This window comes from Aquila chrysaetos, chromosome 16 (genome assembly GCF_900496995.4).
Source record: "Aquila chrysaetos chrysaetos chromosome 16, bAquChr1.4, whole genome shotgun sequence".
NCBI lineage: Eukaryota > Metazoa > Chordata > Aves > Accipitriformes > Accipitridae > Aquila > Aquila chrysaetos.
The window spans coordinates 4408144-4428025 of record NC_044019.1 but is presented as its reverse complement, the minus strand read 5'-3'; the positions used below and the strand labels follow the sequence as shown (position 1 = coordinate 4428025).

The following is a 19882-nucleotide window of genomic DNA, read 5'->3' as shown; positions in this document are numbered from 1 at the left end:
CAACTTAAAACAAAAAAAAAAAAAAAAAAAAAAAAAAAAAAAGGAGGGGGGAAATCCTGCAGCAACAGGACCTGGGGATCTCGCTGCAAGGACTCCAGCAGGAAATCTCTTTGGAAAGCGTGGCTCAGGGTAACCCCTGAGCCACACACAGCCACCCCGGCTATTCCCTTCCTCCTACCCACTTCATAAAAATTCAAGAGTTTGACACAAACAAGCTTTGGTTGCTAGCAGTAAACATGGATTACATTCTTCCGTCTCCTCATAGACAATCTTGTGACTCAAGGCTTTCGCACCAGGGGAGACACCCTCTCGCGAGGGACATCTTTTTCTCATACATTCAAATGCTCCCGTGTTACAGCAGGACCCTGAGTATGCAGCCTCATCCGCCCGCGATTCACTGTCCCGTAATGCATAGTGCCCAGCGCCTGCAAGCCGAGCATGGGCAGGGTGGGTGATGATGCAGCAATTTAGTTAATTATTGTCAAGATACGGGAAGAGCCACGATGGCAAATGCAACGAGAAGATGCGAATCAATCCCATCTTCTCCAACGTGGCTTCCCTTTACAGATAAAAATCCCTGTTTTCTTGGATCCCGGTACCACGCTGGCCCCGGGGGAGACCTGAGTGATTCTCTAAGCCATTTGCTATTTGCTTTAGCCTAGGACAGGCATGGTTACAGAGCTCATATCCCCACACAGAGTTGCAAGGCAGAGTATACAGAGAAGATCCTGTCTCCCTGGTCCATAACCTATTAGATGCTTTGGCTATTTTTTTTTTCCTTTTTTTTTTTTTCCTCTTACTTTTGTAAACAATAATCAAGGAGAATACTGAGAGAAAATGGAAAGATTTACAGAGGTATTTACACACACTAGACATCTAGCAGAAAAATCACCAAACCATTAAACTGGGGGCAAGGGGGGAAAGGTCCTACCTCATTCTTCAAGACAGATACAAGCATTAGGGGGGCAGCAGTTTCCCTGGCACAACCGAGGTGCCAGGGGAAGGCCAACAGCCCCCAGCAACGCGGCAGCGGGACTGAGGCCCAGGCTTAGATGCGCAGCCCAGTGCGCTCTATTGCATTTACCCCGTTCAGACAAAAGCCGTTTTCCTGAAGTAGTTTTGTATAGATCCCATTGCTAGTCAAGAACTAAAATGTCCTTCCCCCCACCCTCCCAAGAAGAGACCACCACCTCACCATAAAAACTACTGGAGCAGGGCAAGCAAGCAGCTGGGGAGCCGCTCTCCATCCCCCCCTGCCCGGTGCCTGTGTGACACAAGACAGAGCAAAGTCTCAGAGGGGTCACCAGGCTCCAGCAGCCTCAGCAAGTCCCCCCACTGATGCCCGTCAGCGAGGATGGAGTAGGTGCTCCCCATCTGTTCCAGCCCTGCTCTACATCTAAACCTATTGCTACCTAAAAAACAGCAGAAACCGTGCCCACCTCCTGACACGCCAGCACGGTGAGATGCCCTCCCTGGGAAGGCTCCAGCCAGCCCCTGGGCTGTAAAGTGGAGTGTTAATGCCCCAAAACCAGGGATCCAGAGTTTCCCCCGGCCATTGTGAGCCAGCATTTGGGGGGAAGCTGGGAAGGGAGGAGAAAGATGGAGCAGTTTCACCTCTCTGGGACTTGGGTCCACCTTGGCATGAGGTCCCTCGTCCCAGGAGGTCACGAGCAGCCAGCCAGCCCTTTGCTCAAGGGCGAGCTAAAGCAGGGGATTGAGGATAACCCTCAGTCTCCCAACAGACTCCCCAGCCGCTGCCAGCTCTTGCCATGTTCCCCTGAACGGACTGGGACCCCCATCCTGGCTTTCCGACCCCCAGCCACACGGCACCAGCCTGCTGGGAGCCTGTGCGACAGCCCAGCCCGGGGGGCAATGGGAGGACTCGAGCACGGGGCGGACTGGAGTGTTCCCATCGGGACGGCGGGGAGGGGACGTGTGAGCGTAAACAGGAGAGAGAAATGGAGGACAGTCCTCAAAAGCCACTAGGCTGGGAGAAAATCTGGAGTTGGGGAGCCGACACGGGCTCTAGCAGCTGTTCCCTGCCCTGTGGCACTGCCTGGCTTCTCCATCCCCGCAGGGGGACTACACGGATCTACAGACCCAAATTCCTCCTCAGTCCAGTGGGGAAGGGAAAGAGACTATTAAAATACAGTTAAAAAGAAAACAAATCCCAAACATACAAAAAAACACAACTGAAAAGCTCAACAACACGTCAGTCCACCTAGCGAACGTCCAGTGAGGTAGATCTACACTTCCAATACAAACTTCGTCACGTCTTTGTGCTGTTAGAAAAAACCCTCTTCTCTGTCCAGCACTGGGCTACAGAGGCATTTTATCCCTGAGATTGCTCGAATACCTGAGAATAAGTTGCAGGAATTATGTCCTTTCTCTCTCGTTTTTTTTCTTTTCTTAAAGATTAAAATATACAAAAATACAAAAACAGAATATTTATATTAAAAAAAAAAACAAAACAAAGACAACAAACAAACCCAAAGATACGTCATTCACGCACGTCCTAGTGCAGGTTTCACTTGGTGTTGGCTTCGGCACGGACGGGGGGGCTGCCCCGGGAGAAGGGCTGTCACCGGGGCCAATAAATAAAGGCAAGACTTGGGGGGGCCGGTGGGGAGGGAGGACAGCAGCCGCTAACAACCTGGGGCACCCTTTTCCTCTGCCCCTGGGGAGGCTCACCCCAGGAGCCATCGGTTTCTGGAGCGTGGGATGGGCAGGAAGAGCAGAGGGGCGTTTTTGTCCTGCGTGGGTTTGATCCACAGCCCATGGGAAGACCCAGGCAGTCTGGAGTCCGGATCAAGCCATGGCTGGATCTGTGTGAGTCCCGGGTGGGTTGTGTACACGGCCTCTGAGGGAAGCGCTGCCAGCAACATCCCCGGGAGCCGGCTCTGCCCCGAGTCTGGTGCCCAAGGCTTAACGAAGAGCATTTCTGCTCCACGAAGCCCTCCCACTCCCCAGCTCTGCCTTTCGGAGGCAGGGTTCTCTTTAGAGGGGAAGAGCTGGCTGTATAAAACATCTTGCGCTCTCTGGGCTGGCACTTGGGAAGGCTTAGGGGGAAAAAAACCAAAAAAATATTTTTCTTTTGACTTGATCTCCCCCGAGCCACAGCTCACAGCCCACAAGCAGGCGGCAAGCGTTAGCCCAGCCCCAAGAGATGCCCTATTTCTTTCCAGACTGAGGCCAAATCTGGGCTCTGCTGGTTTCAGCAATGGGGCGACCACGGAAAAACTGCAAATCCTCACACCGACCTGCAAGAAAGAAGCTGCGAGGAGCAGAGGGACCCGCGGGACCGGCCCACGGGCATGTCCTCAGTGGTCTGCAGCCAGCCTTTCCCCCTCAGCCTCCCTCCTTGGGGCAGAAGAGAAAGATGGGGCAGGCGTAGGAGTGGGTCGCCCACAGCTCATCCAAGCTGTGCCGGAGCCTGTTTGAAGCTCAGGAGAACAAGGAGCCATGAGCTCCTCCCTGAGATGTTGCTTCTCTGCTCCTCCTCCCAGAGACACTACTGCCTGGCTTCATTTAGGAAAAGGATAAAGATGAATCAGATATGGTTGGGTTTTTTTTTTAGCTGGAAGAGGTGTGTTGGGTGCTGCCTTCCCCTAGTTTTAGAATGAGCCATCCCAATGAAAGCAGGGCTTTCCCTGAGCTGGGAACAGGAGGAAAAGTTCTCTGCAGGGACACCGGGTCCCCACCGTTAGCATTGCCGTCTTCCCTCCCCAGTCCTTCACCCTGCCCTCCCTCCTCCGAGCCCCCACGGCTACCCGTTGCCTTGCCAAAGCCTTTTCATCCCGGTGGAAGCCCCTCCCCGCCACCCGCCATCATTCCCGGGTTTCGGGGAGGAGGGCCGAGCTGTGCATATCCTCCTCCTCTCGGAAGTAGGCAGGTTTTCCCTGGGAGCTGGGGGACTGCTGTGCTTTCGCAGGGCAGTTGGCGACCATGTGGCTGATGCTCTGGCAGAAGTGGCATTTCTTGGGCTGCGGCGGGAGCTTGCACTCTTTGGCATGATGGTCCAGCCCGCCGCAGTTGTAGCATCTGCGGGGGGGGAGGAGAGAGATTCGAGGAGGAGAAATAAAATGAGGTGGGATGCTGCCATGACCGAGCCTGGGACCCATCCAGCTTCGCAGGCAGAGCTGGGCTTAAAATGGCCTGGCTGCTGCGGGGATGTGGGGTCAGCTCTTTGGGGGCAGATGGTGGCCCTGGGTTTGGTCCCGCAGAGCCCCGGCTCCAGCACGGCCAGTTTGGACCTGGCTCAGTGGTGCTGCCGGTACCCAGGAGATGGCAGCAAACCCCTACACCGAAACCAAGCACTTGGGGACAAAAATCGGGGATGTCGGGGGCTTCTACCCCTCTGGCTCCATCATGGTTCTGGGTCCTGTGTCTACAGTCCCTGCACCCAGGGTTACGTGCTCTGTACCAAAGCCTGCGGCAGAGCAGGAACAGGCAATCGGACGACTGACAACCCCAGCAGAGAAGAACGGTTGCAGGGGCCGTGGCCATCGGTGTGGGGACAACCCCAAACGTGGCTTCTCTCACGGCTGTACCCTTGCAGCGCTCGTCCCCCGGGTGCTACCTTTGCACCAGAGCAGCGTGGGCAGAGGGAGCTGCCTTGTGTCCATTTTAAATCCTGCGTCTGTCCAGGATGGCCACAGCCTTTTGCTCTTTCCTTTTCCTTCCCAGTTCCTTTCCAACTAATTTTAAAACCCGCTTGTGAGAACAGCTGGGTGGGGCAGACAGCATCCGCTGGGAAAGCCGGGATGAGGCATCCCTGGGCAGCCCAGATGGAGAGGACGGGAGAGAAGAGGGGGGACGAAGGGCTGGCCAGAAACTCGCCCCGGGGCTCCCAGCCTCACCGTGGGAGATGCTGCCAGGACGTCCGGCCATTTCCTTCCCACAAGGAAGGGTTTCTCTTCGAGAAAATTACCCCTGCCCAGCGCAGCTCCCTGAGACGAGGGGAGCGGCCGCCCGGGGTGTCCCTGACCTCTGCCCTTGCGCTGCTGGTTTGCTGCCCTTTCCCCACTAAGCTGCATCTGCCACTCATTAACCGTCGAAGGAAGCCACTTTCCCAGAGGAAGGGTCGCTGCCCACCCCGCCAGATCCGAGCCTGTCCCCATGCTGTGGGCAGGGTGCCGGGCAGCTCCTGGTGCCCACTGAGCTCAAACCATGCCCCGGATCAGGCCCCGGCCGCCCCTTACCGGTCTCCTTTAGATCTGCGTTTCTGGAGGCTCTTGCCTTTGGGTCTCCTCTCACTGCCGATGCAGAAGACACCTCCCGGGCCGGTCACCCGGATGGACTCCAAACCTTTGGATGACTTCTTGAAGGTGAACTCAACAGCTTCGCCCTCCTTCAGGCTGCGGAAACCCTCCATGTGGAGCTTGCTCTGGGGGGGTCACGGGGAAAGGAGAGAGGTCAGCACCAAGTCAGGGTGTCCGCTGGGCACGTGACAAGCAAACACCTCCCGAGGCACGAAAGCCCCCCCCCCACCTGCCCCTTGTGAGAGGACGGACATCAGGGACCAAGCTCGACCAGGCACCTTCATCTCCCTAAAATCTCTGGATCCCCATTTGATTACGCAGAGCCTTCAATGACCTGAGGCACCTGGCAGCGTGGGCTCACTGATTTGGCAAGCAAGGGCTGGCAGAGCCAGCTCTGACCCAAATTTCAGCAGTGTTTGCTGCAAAACGCTGGCTCTCAGTGCTGCAAAACAGCCCCCTTCTCCCACCCAGTCCCGCACTGGGCAGTGAGAGCTACCCCTGCACCTCCTGATACACTGGGCTGGGGATGCTGGTGGCGAGATCCAAAACATCATTATAAAAAGACAAAAGGATCTCGGGGCTTTGCACAGGCACGTGCAACCCTGCTTGTGGCAGGACCTGCAGTAAGGCCAGGAGGCTGGAAGCTGGAACTGCCAGCCCGGGGTCCCAGCCAGCCCCCTCACTGCAGGTCACCTCAGTTCAAGCCCTTTAGTTGCCTCCAGTAATTAATTAAGCAGCCATTTGGCCCTGGATCATCACCGCCGGGAGAATCTCCCATCTCTCCCAGGATCACCACATCGGTCATCACTGTGCAATCAAACTCGGGAGTTCAGAAAGACCCAGGCTGGCAAGGGGGGTTGTGAGATGACAGAAAAGTCCACTCCGCTTTCATGAGCTCTGTCCATTTTAACAGAACAAATTTGTAAGGAACTGAGCCGGGTGATGCAGCTGACATCTCTTGTCCCCCTGTGCCAGCAAGCGCTGACACGAGCATCGCTGCCTGCTGCGCCAGAGGACCACTGCATCCCAGGCAGCGATTCGAGCAGAGCTTTTGCTCAACTTCGTTAGCGGAGCTCAAACAAGCATGAGCAAATAGTTAAGGGGGATTTGCTGGCGGAGGGAGGAGCAGCTCCAGCAGGCTGGGGATTCCCGGCTCCGGCGCCAACGCCTGCGCGACTGCAGCAGGACCCTGCATTTATGAATGGAGCATCTCCCCCATTCATGGCCCGGCGAGTTCCCGTCACGTGGGCCACGGCCGCCCATTATTCCCGCACCGAGCCTCCGCGTGCGTGCTGTCCAGGGACAGGCAAGCATGGTTGGTTCTCCTCTTCCACCCCAAATCTTGCCAGGACCCACGTGGAAGCAACACTCCACATAAAAGCAGAGAGGGAGGAAATGGAGTCGTTGGATTTTAGGAGTGAATTATTTTCGGTGGGGTCTTGCAGGACGTGCATGTGTCCGTGGGCACACGAGGGAAGTGGGAATGCAGCAGAGCTTGAGGAACAACCCTTGAGGCCCCTTTTTCTGCTGCTTTTCCCTCCCTTCTGTGTCTCAGGGCCCAGCTCCGCGTGGAACAGACCCCATGTGCCGGGCCAAGACACCCACATCCACCTGGTCCACTTGCCTGCTGGGATGGGGTCCAGGGTGGGCCAGATGGGATCATCAGAAACATTTGCTCTCTGACCTGCTCCTGCTCCCAAAAGGGAGAGCCAAACCATGAGCTACAAGGTCCCCAATGACAACAAGGCTGTGACAGGGTCTCACAGCCATCTCTGCCCAGCCGGGGCTGGTCTGGGCAGCCCCATCACCACCCTCCACTGGCAAAGACCCTGCCGTACCCAGCACAATGGACAAACACTGCTCCCCAACCCCAACTCGGCTTTTCCTCAGTGCTGAGCATCACCAGGAGGATGCCAAGCAGGAGCTCTGGGTCTGGGATGCTGAGCATCACCCAAGCAGGAGCTCTGTGTCCAAAGCAGCTACCAGCACAACACAGGAGGTGCCTGGCTCAGCCTCGGCACCTCGGGGTCAGCCACCAACCCTGCCCCATCCCTAATGTGCCACCCCACTGGCCCCCCTCAAGCCCCGCCATGCGAGGCGGTTTGGATGACTGAGGCTGCCATGGATGGCGAATTTGCCCGGCTCCAGCAGCAGCCGCGGCGTTTCGGGGGCGAGCATCACTCCATGGCACAGGAGGCAGCTCCGGAGGCTGGGGGACAGAGATCCTTATCGGGGTGTTTACAGCCCCAGCCAGCCCAGCTGTGTTTACACTGCGGAGATGAAAACTCCCAGGCTCTCGGCCCCAAGCTTCAGGACAAAGCCGAGCCGTGGCAGGGGGGACCCCGATGCACAGGCTGGCCCCCCACCCTAGCTCAGCCCATGCCTTGGACACTATCACCCGTGGGCAGCCAAACTGCTACAACCCAGGGGTCCAGATCCTTCCCCCCCCCGCCCCGCCATGAGCCATCAGTTACTCCCATTTCGAGGAAGAGGAGGGCTAGGGCAGAAGCTGCCGCAACATGACGGGGGAAGCGATTTATTTTCCAGGAGCGGGTGAGGATGACAACCGCCTCTCCGGCCCCCCGGCCCCCTCCACCAAAAGGCCAAAGGAAACGCCCTCTCCCCGGGGAAGGAGGGGGGGGCAGCGGCTGGGGCACCCCAGCTCTCCCCCCCCTGCCCCGCAGCCTTTTGATGTGAGCTGCAGAGTGGCTGGTGGTCCCTGCGCATCCCCCCTGCCCCCTTCCCAAAACACACACATTGCTGGCATTCCTCTGTTATCAGATAGGTAATCAAACTGCAGCCCATTGAATTAGCTGCATACCTCCTGCATCTGAAAGGAAGGGGCCCAGAGCCCCTGTCCCACACCACACACAAAGCCGGAGCCTTCCCAGGCCTCCACCCCCCCCCCCCCCCCCCAAAAAATAAAGAGAGGAAAGGGGGGGATTGGAGCAAGCCGGGGATGCTGGGGATGAGGGGGAGCGCAGGGGAGGGCCAGGGCCGGGAGCCACCGGCCAGTGAGAACAAAGGGCCGGCGGCGGCCGCGCTCCCGCTGCCCAAATTCCAGGAGTTCCAGGCCACGGCGGGGGGAGGAAGGGTGGCCAGCATGGCCGAGGCCCCTCTGACCCCCTGCAGCCCCTCTGCACATCAGCCCTGCGCCCAGCTCGCCTGCCGTGGGAGAACAGGGTCGCGCCTGGTGGGTGCTGGGATTTGGGGTCTGGGTCCCATGGTGGAGCTGAGGGGTTAGTCTTGGGGGGATGGTTTTGGTACAGGGGAGTGTAGGGTGAATCTGGGCTCTGTCTGGGCTTGGGGTCACAAAGCATTGCCATCCTCATAACAAAAACGTTTTAAAGCATATCCTAGTGCAAGGATTTCACTTGTCATCATTAGGGTCCAGAGTTAACCAGTGGGACAAGGAACAGAAGCAGAGCTGGTGCAGTTTCACCCAGCTATCTGCAGCCCCCCCAGGCACCCCCTCATCAGGCACCTCTCCGCTTTTCCACCCATCCCACACGCCGGCAGCTCCGCAATTATTTACGGCAGACAAAGACGCAGCAGTGAGTGCTGCCCACCACCCCCACGGTGCTGGGTGTCCCCCACCCTCACCCCTTCCCCTTCCCCACCTACACATGGGTGCCTTCATCCCTCCTCTTCCTCCCACCCAGCAAATCCCTCATCATGGATCCCAGCTAGACCTGCTTCCCCTCCCAGAGGGGTGACACCGTGGAGCACCCCAAATCCAGCCACTGCTCCCCAAACTGCCAGGCTCCAGTTCACCCCCACCCCGCCAGGCTCCGGAGGGGCTCGGCCAGCCCCGGGGTCACCATTGTCCCCGCGGCCTCCCCAGCGTGACACAAGGGGACGTTTATTCCCAGCCAGCCCAGGCCACTCAATCAAACCATCTTTGTGTCCAGAGGGGCCTGGGGCGGAGCGGCCGCTGCACCTCGCCTCTTACGAGCGCGGGACCGTTGCAGCCGTTTAAACTCAAATCCCTTGGAAAACAAGCCGGCTTGGGACACTGGGTCACAACCGGCTGTGGAAACACGAGTGGTGGTGCTGAGCTGTGCCAGGGGGTACAGCCGGGCCATGCCCAGAGTATTTCGGGCAGCTCGACCCCACTACATCCAGTGCCTGTGCCTCAGTTTCCCCAACTCTGCGGAGGGGAAGTGGTCCACAGGAGCCAGGAAAGACAGACACCCCTTCCCTGGCAGGTCCCATTGGTGAGGGGATTGCTGAGCCCCCAGGGGGTCTGTGCCCCCATCACTGCACCCCACCTTCACCAGCAGGCTGGGGGTACCCCGTCCGCAGTGCCCTCTGCTCGGCCGGCACCCACAGCTGCGCCCAGGGCATCCCGGCCACCTTCGCCCCACCACGACCCCCGAGGACCCATCCCAGGGGAGAAGCACATCCCCGGGGGAGCACCCACAGCCCTCGGCAACCCCCGGCCCCGGGGGGGGGAGCTCAGGCTTGGCACAGCCAGTGCAGACCAGCCCCTTCCTCGGCTCCTGCGCCAGGACTAAGCCAGTGTGCAGGGGCTGACGCCTGCCCAGTTTTTTGGGGCATGGCTCCGATTGCCACTGGGCGATGCCATCGCAACCCCGTTGGGACGCGGCAGCCTCAGCCCAGCTCCGAGCCCAGTTCTGGCTGAGCAGGTCTCCCCTTGGCCGGGTACTGCCCGACAGCAAACAGCCCCCAAAGCAGATTTCGGCAGGATCGGGCTCTGCCAACACGGAGCAGTAACCCAAGCTCCTGCGCCGCAGCAGAAGCGGCTCAGCTTCCCACCGCCAGCCACGAGGCCAGCAGGGAAACGTCCCTTTGCCTTCACAGCCCGTGCCTGGATCCATCCCTGAGCAAAACCCTTCCCTCTCCCCAAATCACACAGCAAATCTTTTCCCGGTACCGGCAGTTCAAGCGCCGGGGACTGTGCTGCTGCTATTTTTGGGCTCGTGCGCATACGGCTCAGAGCAGAAACCGCTCCGTGGTCCCTTCCTGCGGCTCAACCTCCGTGCAAGCGGCCGGCGGATGCTGCTCAGGAAAGAGGGTCCTGCCTCAGCTCTGGGGGCTTGGTGCAGAATAAAGAGGGTGATGCCTGCGGGAGCCCATCGGGGAGACCACAGGGGATTTAACAAAACATTTCCAGGGCTTTCCAGTGTCTCCCTACTGTCCTCTGGAGCAATGTCCCCAAGGATTTTTTCCCAATTCGAGTAAAACCAAAATAAAACCACTTTCCTGCCAAAGTAACTACACTTGCTCTTAATTTTCCACCACAAGGCAGCAAAATTAAACAGTAGATACTAATTCTGGGGGGAAAAAAAAGCATCCACCACAGAGCTTAATCCATCAGCTACCTGCCCTAAATCCACACTTTCAGTTCCTTCAGTTGTATTTTTCCCCACCCTGAGTGTGCCAAACCCTCCCGTGCTTCCCAGGGGGCAGCTAATTGGGATCAGTGGCTGCATATTAATTTCATACTCCCATATTAAAGCAGGGGCACGGCTGGCAGTGGCTGCGCACCTTCTATCGGTGATTTCGGCTTCATCCCACTTCTTCTTAGGAGCAAGTAAATAGGGAAAAGGAAATGCAGGAGCTGGGGGCGGCAGGGACAGCGGCTCGCCAAGCCAGCGGCTCCATCCCAGCCCTCCCCAGCTCCATCCCAGCCCTCCCCAGCTTTAACAGGAGCAATCCCATTCATTTGGGCCATTTTATCTGGGAGACCATTTAAGGGTGTTTTCTCTCCCTGCCCCTCACCCTGGGGCTGAGAGGGGGAGCTGGGGGAAGGGATGTGCCTGCAGCCATCAGTTAATCTTTAGACAGACAGGAGGCTTTTTTTGTGTCTTTTTTTTGTCTTGAGGGAGTTTCAGGGGTGGAATAAAGCCGCTCTCTTTCACTATTTGCCATCAGGACGTGGCACACAAGCGATGTGAGACAATTTTATTCCAGCAATTATTTAAAAAAAAAAACCAACAGAGAAATTGCTCCTATCCCTCTCCCCCCCGAAAGCAGGGACACCGACCTGCATTTCTACCCCAAGGGATCCCTTCCCCAGGGACACGCGTAACCCTGGTGCTCCCGGGTCCTGCAGCCACCCACGCTGGCACCCCGGGGTGCCCACCCAGCGCTGCGGGGTGACCCTGGTCCCAGAGAGCAAACGCAGGAGCGATGCACATGAGAAAGCAGAAAAAGCAAGATATTAAATGTGTCCCACGCCTCTATGAGCATCATGGGTCCAACACACCGACTAAAACCGCTGCTCTGAGTAGGGTTCCCCCTTCCCCTCACTGCCACCCCAGCTCTGCACAAACCAAATTCCCCCGGCCGGATCCAGCCCTGCATCCCAGCCCAGTGGAAAGGCAGCAGGAGACCCTGCGGGAAGGCTGGACCCTGCTCCTCGATGGAGAATTCCTCCCTTGTGCCTTTGCTCTCCTGCATGGTCAGGGATGGAGCTGCCTCCAAACATGGGCTTTTTTTTTTTTTTTTAGGACCTCACGTCACGCTCGCGTCTTGGCTGGCTCCGTCCCCGGCTGTGCGCAGGGGGACGGCATGAGCGCAGGTGGGCGACAGCCCAGGTCAGCTCAGCCGAAACCCACGGCCGAACGGCAGCCATCGTCCCCCTCCGCCCCATCCCCTGCCCGGCCAAGTGGGGATGGAGACCCTCCACCAACCCCAACCCCCACGAGGCTCCCGGGGACGGCAGCACCCAGGGGACCGTGGGGGGACCGAAGCCTCCCCCACGTTGGCATGTGCCCGGCTGGCCCCACGCTGCCCTGGGCATTGGGGCAGGGCAAGAGTGCCACATCCCAGCCCCCATGGGTCTGACCACGGGCACAGCCTTATGTCCCTGCAAGGACACGTGGGACCATCTCATCGAGATGCCACCGAACACCCTGCAGCCACAGCAGCCGCAGAGTCCCAGCGGTGCCCAGCAGCTCTCCTTGCCAAAAATCACGAGAAGGAACCAAAAAAAAAAAACCCCACAACTAACATTGCCTTTATCAAGGATTTAGACCTGATGGCTTGGAGAAACACTTGGAGCCACAGAGCTGAGCTGTACGGAGCAGCGGTTCCCAGGGTCTGGGCAGCCCCTTCCCCTCTGCTCTCAGCCGGAGCTAGTGGGGCCAGGTTTGGGGATGGGCTGCAAACCCCAATTTTATTTGTTGGGCTGTGCTCACTCCTCCTGCTCTGCCCAACAGCACTGAGCCTTGGGGCCACAGGGTGCCCAGATTTTATCCTCTCCCTTTCCCAGGTTGCCTTCCGCAGCAGCCCCACACTCCTGAAAGCGATGCCCAGAGCCGCGGTGCGAGCCCGGGAGCCACATCCCCAGGGGACCACCGCAGTTTTGGGGTCTTCACCAGCACCAGCCTGATTTCTGCCACCTCAAGACCCCCCACCCCTTCACGGGTGCTGCTCAGCCTTTCGCCTCCCCGGGGACGACCTGCTCCGGCTCCTCCCTGCTTCATCCCCCTGTCTCCTCACAGCCCCCAAATGAATCCATCTCCAGTGTCCAGGGGAGGCATTTGAACCCAAATGCCTCATTTTTAGCTCACAATGCGAGGGAAAGGCAGCCCCGAGGAGCCCTGTTAGTCTCCTGTCCTGCCGAGATTTTAATCTCTTTGTGATCAGATAAAGGGAGAGGGAGATGGAGACGCGCTCCCTGCAGAGAAGGGCCATTCAGACCTGGTTCCTGTAATAAAGTGATTTAATAGATCTAAAGAGGCCAATTCCCTTCTTTCTCCCACAATTACTTCCTGTGGGTCATCATTCACGTATGTAAATGAAGAGGGGAAGGAGCAGGTTATGGGGGGCTCTGGGGTGTTAAACCCCAATGGCTGGTTTGGGGCACTGTGTGTGGCACGGGCAGTGGGTGCTGGGCACAGCACCCTGAGTCCGGCACCCTGAGCCCTCTGTGTTGTCCCCCCCCTCACCGAGCCGGTGCTGGCTTTTGCCCTCCCAGGCCTGACTCCATCCCCAGGGAGCGGAGCTGGCACCAGCTCTATGGAAGTGCCTGGATGCTGGAATGGGGAGAGCATCAGTAGAAGGGCCTGTTTCCCCATGAGCCACCCAAAAGCAGCGAGGCCAGGGTGGGAGCATGAGTTTGGTCCCTGTCCGAGGAGGGGCTGGGGCTGGGATTCTCCAGGGTGGGAAAGCCGCCGGCATCAGCCCTGGCTGTTGCGCTGCAGGAGAGCAGCGACTTTGTACCACCAGCGAGAGGGGCAGGAGATGAAGCCTGACCTGGAGGAGAAAGACTCGACATCAGCCCAGAGCTGCCCTGCTTCTGGTGGTACAAAGCCCCACGCTGGGAGCACCCTGCCGTTCGCCGCGGCAGGAGAATGACACACACACGCTGCCCCTCTGCTACCCAAAATAACCCGCTTTTACCCAGCATTCACCGTATTTCCCGAACGCAGTGAACACTGCACATGGGACCCCATGGCTTCCCCGGCCCCAGAAAACAGAGGACACCAGGAGGCTGCACCTTTCCCTGGGCGGTGGGATGCTCCTGGCAGAGACACTCCGTCTAATTCTCTCTTCCTGCAGGAATGTGAGCAAGAGCAATCAGGAAACCAGACCGTCTGGGGGCAATAAACCTACCCAGGAGAAGGGAGGGAGGGCCGGAGGCTTCCTCCCACGGGCCCTGGGTCCCGCTGTGCTACATTGAGATGCAAAGACCCATTTGCTCTCTTGGGAGCACCAGGATCTCGTTTTTCCCTTGCTGATTTGGAGCCCTCGTCTCCAAACCCAGCCGTGTGTCTGGCCCGGGACAGTAGCTTCTACCAAGGCGCTTTCACCACGCCACAGCCAAAGGAGAAAGGATTTGCTTCTCCCCTGGTCATCATTCACTTGCCAAATCGCTGTAGCCCAGCCCAGAGCAGCCACTGCCTCGTGGGCAGGGGGTGAGTGTCCCCCAGGAGCCCCCAGTCCCAGGAGCCCTGCACAGCCCAGGGGCTCAGTCCTGCACCCCCAGCCTGTCAGCAGATGGTGGGATGGACCCCAATTTGGGGGGATTTGGGCCCATGGAGAGCAGCAGTCACTGAAGCCGCCTGGTCCAGGGGCTCCCCAGAGCCAGCACCATCACGCTGCCTTGGGCCAAATCCTGTGTGGCTGCTCCCAACCGTACCCACAAAACCACTCATGTTTGCTCCAGAGATGCCCGTACCCACTTCGCTCGTGCTCACTCTGCTCCCCAGCCCCAATGGCAGCTGCTTTCCCGGGGTGAGGGAGCACGGGCCACGCTCATCACACAGACCCATTTCCACACAAGCCGGCGCTGAGCCCCACATCTCCCTCCCAGTGCTGGCCCCAATTTGAGCATCATCTCCAAACCCATTCCCCCAGCCCCTAAATGGGGTCCCCTGGACTTCCCTTGGTGCAGGATGACCGACACGCGTGAGGCTTCCCCACTCAGCGAGGTGCGTGCGGGTCAAATCCGGACACGAGACTGTCACTATCCTACAGGATCCATAGGGGCACGTACGAGACCCCACACGCCTTTGTGCCAGCTGCAGCCGAAACAAGGGGCCCGGGCAGAGATTCCCCCCCCCTCCCCAGCCCCAGGGATGAGCCACAGCTGGGGAAAGCCCAATCCTGCATCCCTTGCCTGGTTCAGGGCTCCCAGGACCACTGTCCCCGGGGGAAAACCAGCTCTTCCCCGGGTCCCTCCACGGGGTGAGCAGCATCCCCGCTCCGGCATGTCCTGCTCAGCCCCGAGGGCACCTGCTTCCCTGGATCCGGCCCCGAGGGGCTCCCCAGGGAACCATGATGGGAAAATAAAATCGCTCGGGGATCAGCTTACAGGGCCGGTCCCCGGAGAGGAGCCCCGGGCTGCGGCTGTGCCTGCCCTTCGCCACCCGCCTCGCTCGGGGAAAACGAGCCCGGGGGGGACCCCCCCGGTTTTCCCGGGATACCGGGCTGGGATGGGATAGGGGGAAGCCATAACCTCGCGTAGGATGGGATGGGGGGAAGCCATAACCTCGCGTGGAGGCGGCGTGGGAGTCCCCATCCCGCCTCGCATCCTCCCGGGGGGGTGGAGGGGTGTCAGGGGCTGCACCCCCTTCCCTCCCCAGGACCCAACGCAGGATCCGGCCCCATACCTGGTGTACGAAGACATCGACGGGCGAGTCGAGGGTCGCGCCGCCCTTGGCGGTCATGGAGAGGAAGCCGAAGCCCATGCGGACATTGAACCACTTACAGATGCCGGAGCCGTGCAACGGCTCGTTCTCCGCCTTGGGAGAGTCTCCGGCCGGTTCCTCGCCCGGCTTTGCACCTGGGGAAGAAACCCACCGAGCCGCTGAGCCGAGGGGCTGGGGGAACCAAGGGTGTCCCCCCCTAGCCCCCCGGCCCAGCCACCCCGCACCTAGCTGGGCAGCCCGTAGCAGGAGCCCCAAATTCTGCTCGGGTTCCCCAGGCTGGAAAAGGCAAAAAAACCCCAACCCCAAAACCAAAAAAACTCCTATAAAACCCAAACAGAGCGGTTAGCTCTGCCTCCACGTGTGCGTGGGGATCACCCCAGGAGCGCGGGGGGGGGGTGGAGGGAAATGAAGGCAGCTCCTGCCGGCACGACCCGGGCGATGTGTGGGGTGGGGGCCCTAAATCCGTTCTCCCTTCAAAAATATTAAAAACGAAAAAAAAAAAAAAGCCCCTAAACCCCAAATCCGAAAAACGAACTAAAAAGCCAGTAATTAAAAATAAAAAACCAACCCAAACATAAAAAATACAAAAAAGGAAAAAACTCCCCCAAAATACCAACCCGAAATCCCCCTGCCCCGAGCAAGCCACGCTGCAGAAAGTCTGCACGGGGGGATTCCCCCCCTCCCCCGGTCCCAAACAACCCCAAGCAGCCACCACCGACCCCAAACTTCTGGGCTCATCCTAAGGCTGGGGGGGTGAGGGGAATAAATCCCCCCCCCGCCCCCCCGAAGCCCCCCAGAGCTGCAAGCCCACGCCGGGCCCGGCCTCGCTGCTGGGGTGCAGCGGGGCTGGGTGGGCCGGGGTCGGAGGGGGGGGGGGGGGGGGGGGTGGAGATGGGGGGGTGTCCCTGTGCCCCCCGGCCGGGCTCTGCCGTCGTTATTAATAATCGCGGAGCCGAGGCGGGCTGCGACAATAATATAACTTAACCTGCAAACTGCTGGTTGGAAACAGACCCCATCCCGACACTCGCTTGCAAATTCCGAGTTGTGGCTGTTACCGCCTCCTCCCTCCTCCTCCTCGGCCAGCTTTGAGGGTATCAGCTCAGCCAAAAAAAAAAAAAAAAAAAAAAAAAAGGAAAAAGGAAAAAAAAAAAAAACCAACAAAAAAACCCCAGCTTAGACCCCGCCGGGAGGGAGCCGGGAGAGGTTTGACTCCATCTTCACTCCAACAATAGGGGTGGGAGGGAGCGGGAGGGTTTTTTCAAAGGCTCCCAAATTCTCGCAGACAATAGCAGCCCCCGCCGCCCCCCCCCCCCCCCCCCCTCCACCCCTACCCCCCCCACCCAGGACCCACCCGCGGGGCCGGGGGGCGCCGGGCCCCGCTCCGCCATCCCGCCCCCACGTGATCCTAATTAACCCCCCCCTCCGATAACAGCGACACATTCCGGGAGGGATTTGGGAAGGGGGGGGGGGGGGTGTTTTGACACCCCCCCCACTTAGGGGCGAGGCCACCTGTCAGGGGAAGACGTGACCCCTGGGGGGGGGGTGGGACCCCCGAGGACTGGGGGGAGTTTCCACGTCGTTTCTCCGCACCCCCCCCCCCGCGGCCGCCCCCACGAGCGGAACCACCTGCGAGCCGTGGCCCGTTCCCCGTGTACACGATGCGGGGCGGGGGGGAACCGGGACCGGGCCGGGTTGAAGCCCGGCGAGCCGGGGAGGGTCGGTTTTCCGGGACACCGGGGTCTTCCTACACCCCCATCCCGTGTCCCGCGAGTGGAACGTGAAACCCCCCCCCGGGGGGGGGCCTGCAACCCCCGGGGGCCCTGCAATCCCCGGGGACACGCAACGCTTGTCCCCACCCCACGTCCCGCCGGCGGGGGAGCGGTGCCGAGGCGGTGCCGGGGGCCGGTCCCCCGGTCCCCCCGTCCCCCCCGCCTCGTCCCCGTCCCCCCCCCGGGGGCCGGGCGGGGACAAAGGGCGAGTGACCAGCGGCTCCATTTCCGGCGGGCGGACAATGCCCCGCTGCCGCCCCGGCCGTGGGGGCACAGCGCCGCCCGCCGCCCCTCCCGGGTGGTGTGGGGTGTGCGTGGGTGGGGGTCCCCCCGCCCGTAAATTGGGGTGAACTGGCACTGACCCTCATCCCTCGCCGCAAGGGAGAGCTGGTGGAGGGGGGGTGTAGGGGGTGGGTGTCGTTTGCGCTGACCGCGGCCGCCCCACGCGGAACTCGTCCCGCGTGGGAGCATTGCACGGAGCGGGGAGGGCACTATACGGTGGCTGGGCACGGCGGGGATCGCGGTGTTACCCCGGGGGGGGGACGGACCCCCCCCCGGCCGGCCCGGTGCTGCCGGCAAAATCCCGCGTGGGGAAGCCTCGCCGCCCGCGGGGGCGCCGGCGCTGGCCATGGTGCTGAACGGCGCTGCCCCTGTCCAGGGTCCTGAGCGGCTGCCTTCCTCTTCTTCCTCCTCTTGCCCTTCCTCCTCTTCCTCCTGCCCCGCACACACACACCCCGCCCGTCACCGAGGCTACCCACACCCGGGGGCTCCGCGTTGCCCCTTCCCCGCAGAGCCGAGCAGCCCCGGCGGACTCTCACCCGCGGGTGTGGGGTGAGGGCAGAGGAGGAGGAGGATGGTTTTTCTCTGCGTGGGCAGCCCGAGGGCAGGAGGCGGGTGAGCCTTCGGGAGGTGGCGGACGGGGCTGGGGCAGAGCTGCCCCCCGAGCCTGCCCCTAATGCCCCGTCAGGGCTCTGCCAGCCCCCGCAATTCTGGTCAACCAGGGTCCCACGGGGCACGGGTGGAGCAGGAGGTGCCCGTGACCCGCCCACGGCAGCGTTAATAATTCCATGACGCTCATAGGGTGTCATCAGATCTTTACACCCGTTTTAACAGGGATAGACAGGGTGGGGACGGGGAGGAAACCCCACTGGTCTCTTATTCTTAACATCAGTCTTGAGTCAAGTCCCCAAAGTCAACGAGCAGCCCCTCGTCTGCGACAGCAGAAGAGCAGAGTCCGGCCGGCTGCTTCCCGGGCACAGACCGGGACCCCCGCTCCCACCCGCGACCGGGCTCCGGCAGCCTGCAGAGCTCCCTGCCCGGGCTACGGGACCGGCGGAGGGAACGCCGGGCTGGCGACAGTCTTGGCAAGAGGGAAATCACGGTGCGTGTTCACACTTGCTCACGTTCACGCTCTCCCTGCCGGCACCCACGGCCGTCCCGGGTGGGGATCCGCTGCGGGACCGTCCCGGTGGCTGCAGGAGCCGGGCTGCATCTGGCACCCTCTCCTGGTCAGCGAGGGCCAGGTTCGCGAGTTCCGTTTATTCTCATTCTCCTCTTGTTTGTGGGATAATTGAGGAGAGAGGAAAGAAAAGGAGGAAAAAAACCACCAACCCAAGACTTGTGGGAGACGCCTCCGTGTGGCTCTCTTCCTCTTGGCTCATCCCTCCTTCCAGCCCATCTCCTTCCCCGTTTCCTTCCTTTTGCCCAGGATTTGGGGAGGGCACAGCTGGCTGCCTGGATATTTCACTCCTGTGCTTCTGCAAAAAAAGCCCACGAGCGACCCCAGCCCACTCGTGGGGGATAAGGGGCACCTGAACAAGCTGCTGGTGCTGGGCAGGGCCGGGGCCAAGGTTTGCAGAGCAGCCCTGAGAAATGGCTCTGTCCCTTCTGTCCCTGGAAGGGACACCCCAGTGCCAGCAGCCACACGGCCTGGGGACAGTGTCCCGGGGCAGACAGGACACCTTGCAGTGGGGTGGGAGGTTGTCCTAGTTTCAGCTGGGATAGAGTTAACTGTCTTCCTAGTAGCTGGTACGGTGCTATGTTTTGAGTTCAGTATGAGAAGAATGTTGATAACACTGATGTTTTCAGTTGCTGCTAGTAGTGTTTAGACTAATGTCAAGGATTTTTCAGCTTCTCATGCCCAGCCAGCGAGAAAGCTGGAGGGGCACAAGAAGTTGGCACAGGACACAGCCAGGGCACCTGACCCAAACTGGCCAACAGGGTATTCCATACCATATGACGTCCCATCTAGTATAGGAACTGGGAAGTGGGGGCGGGGAATCGCCGCTCGGGGACTAGCTGGGTGCCGGTCGGTGGGTGGTGAGCAATTGCACTGCGCATCATTTGTACATTCCAATCCTTTCATTATTGCTGTTGTCATTTTATTAGTGTTATCATTATCATTATCCGTTTCTTCTTTTCTGTTCTATTAAACTGTTCTTATCTCAACCCGTGGGTTTTGCTTCTTTTTCCCGATTTTCTCCCCCATCCCACTGGGTGGGGGGGGAGTGAGTGAGCGGCTGCGTGGTGCTTAGTTGCTGGCTGGGGTTAAACCACGACAGAGGTGGGCAGAGGCGTGGGGGTACGGGGGTAGGATGTGGCGAATGAGCCCTTGCTTTCTCCAAAACAATCCTTCAAAAAATAATCCACCCCTGTGCACCAGCTTCCTCTCCCCAGCCCCTTCCTGATGGACGGGAGGGACCGGCAGCCTCCAAAGACACTCTTCTGT

The 19882-nt window shown here is 59.9% G+C and overlaps 1 protein-coding gene across 1 annotated transcript; it reads right to left on the bottom strand.

Annotated features, from left to right (window-relative positions):
* Nucleotides 1-3769: 3769 nt before the first annotated feature.
* Nucleotides 3770-16508, bottom strand: LIN28A (lin-28 homolog A). Its single transcript, XM_030039475.1, has 4 exons — nucleotides 16371-16508; nucleotides 15347-15519; nucleotides 5202-5386; nucleotides 3770-4041 (listed from the first exon to the last, which is right to left on the bottom strand). The coding sequence occupies exons 1-4, from the start codon at nucleotides 16399-16401 to the stop codon at nucleotides 3828-3830; spliced, it is 603 nt and encodes a 200-aa protein (XP_029895335.1). The 5' UTR covers nucleotides 16402-16508; the 3' UTR covers nucleotides 3770-3827.
* Between the last annotated feature and the right edge of the window lie 3374 nt (nucleotides 16509-19882).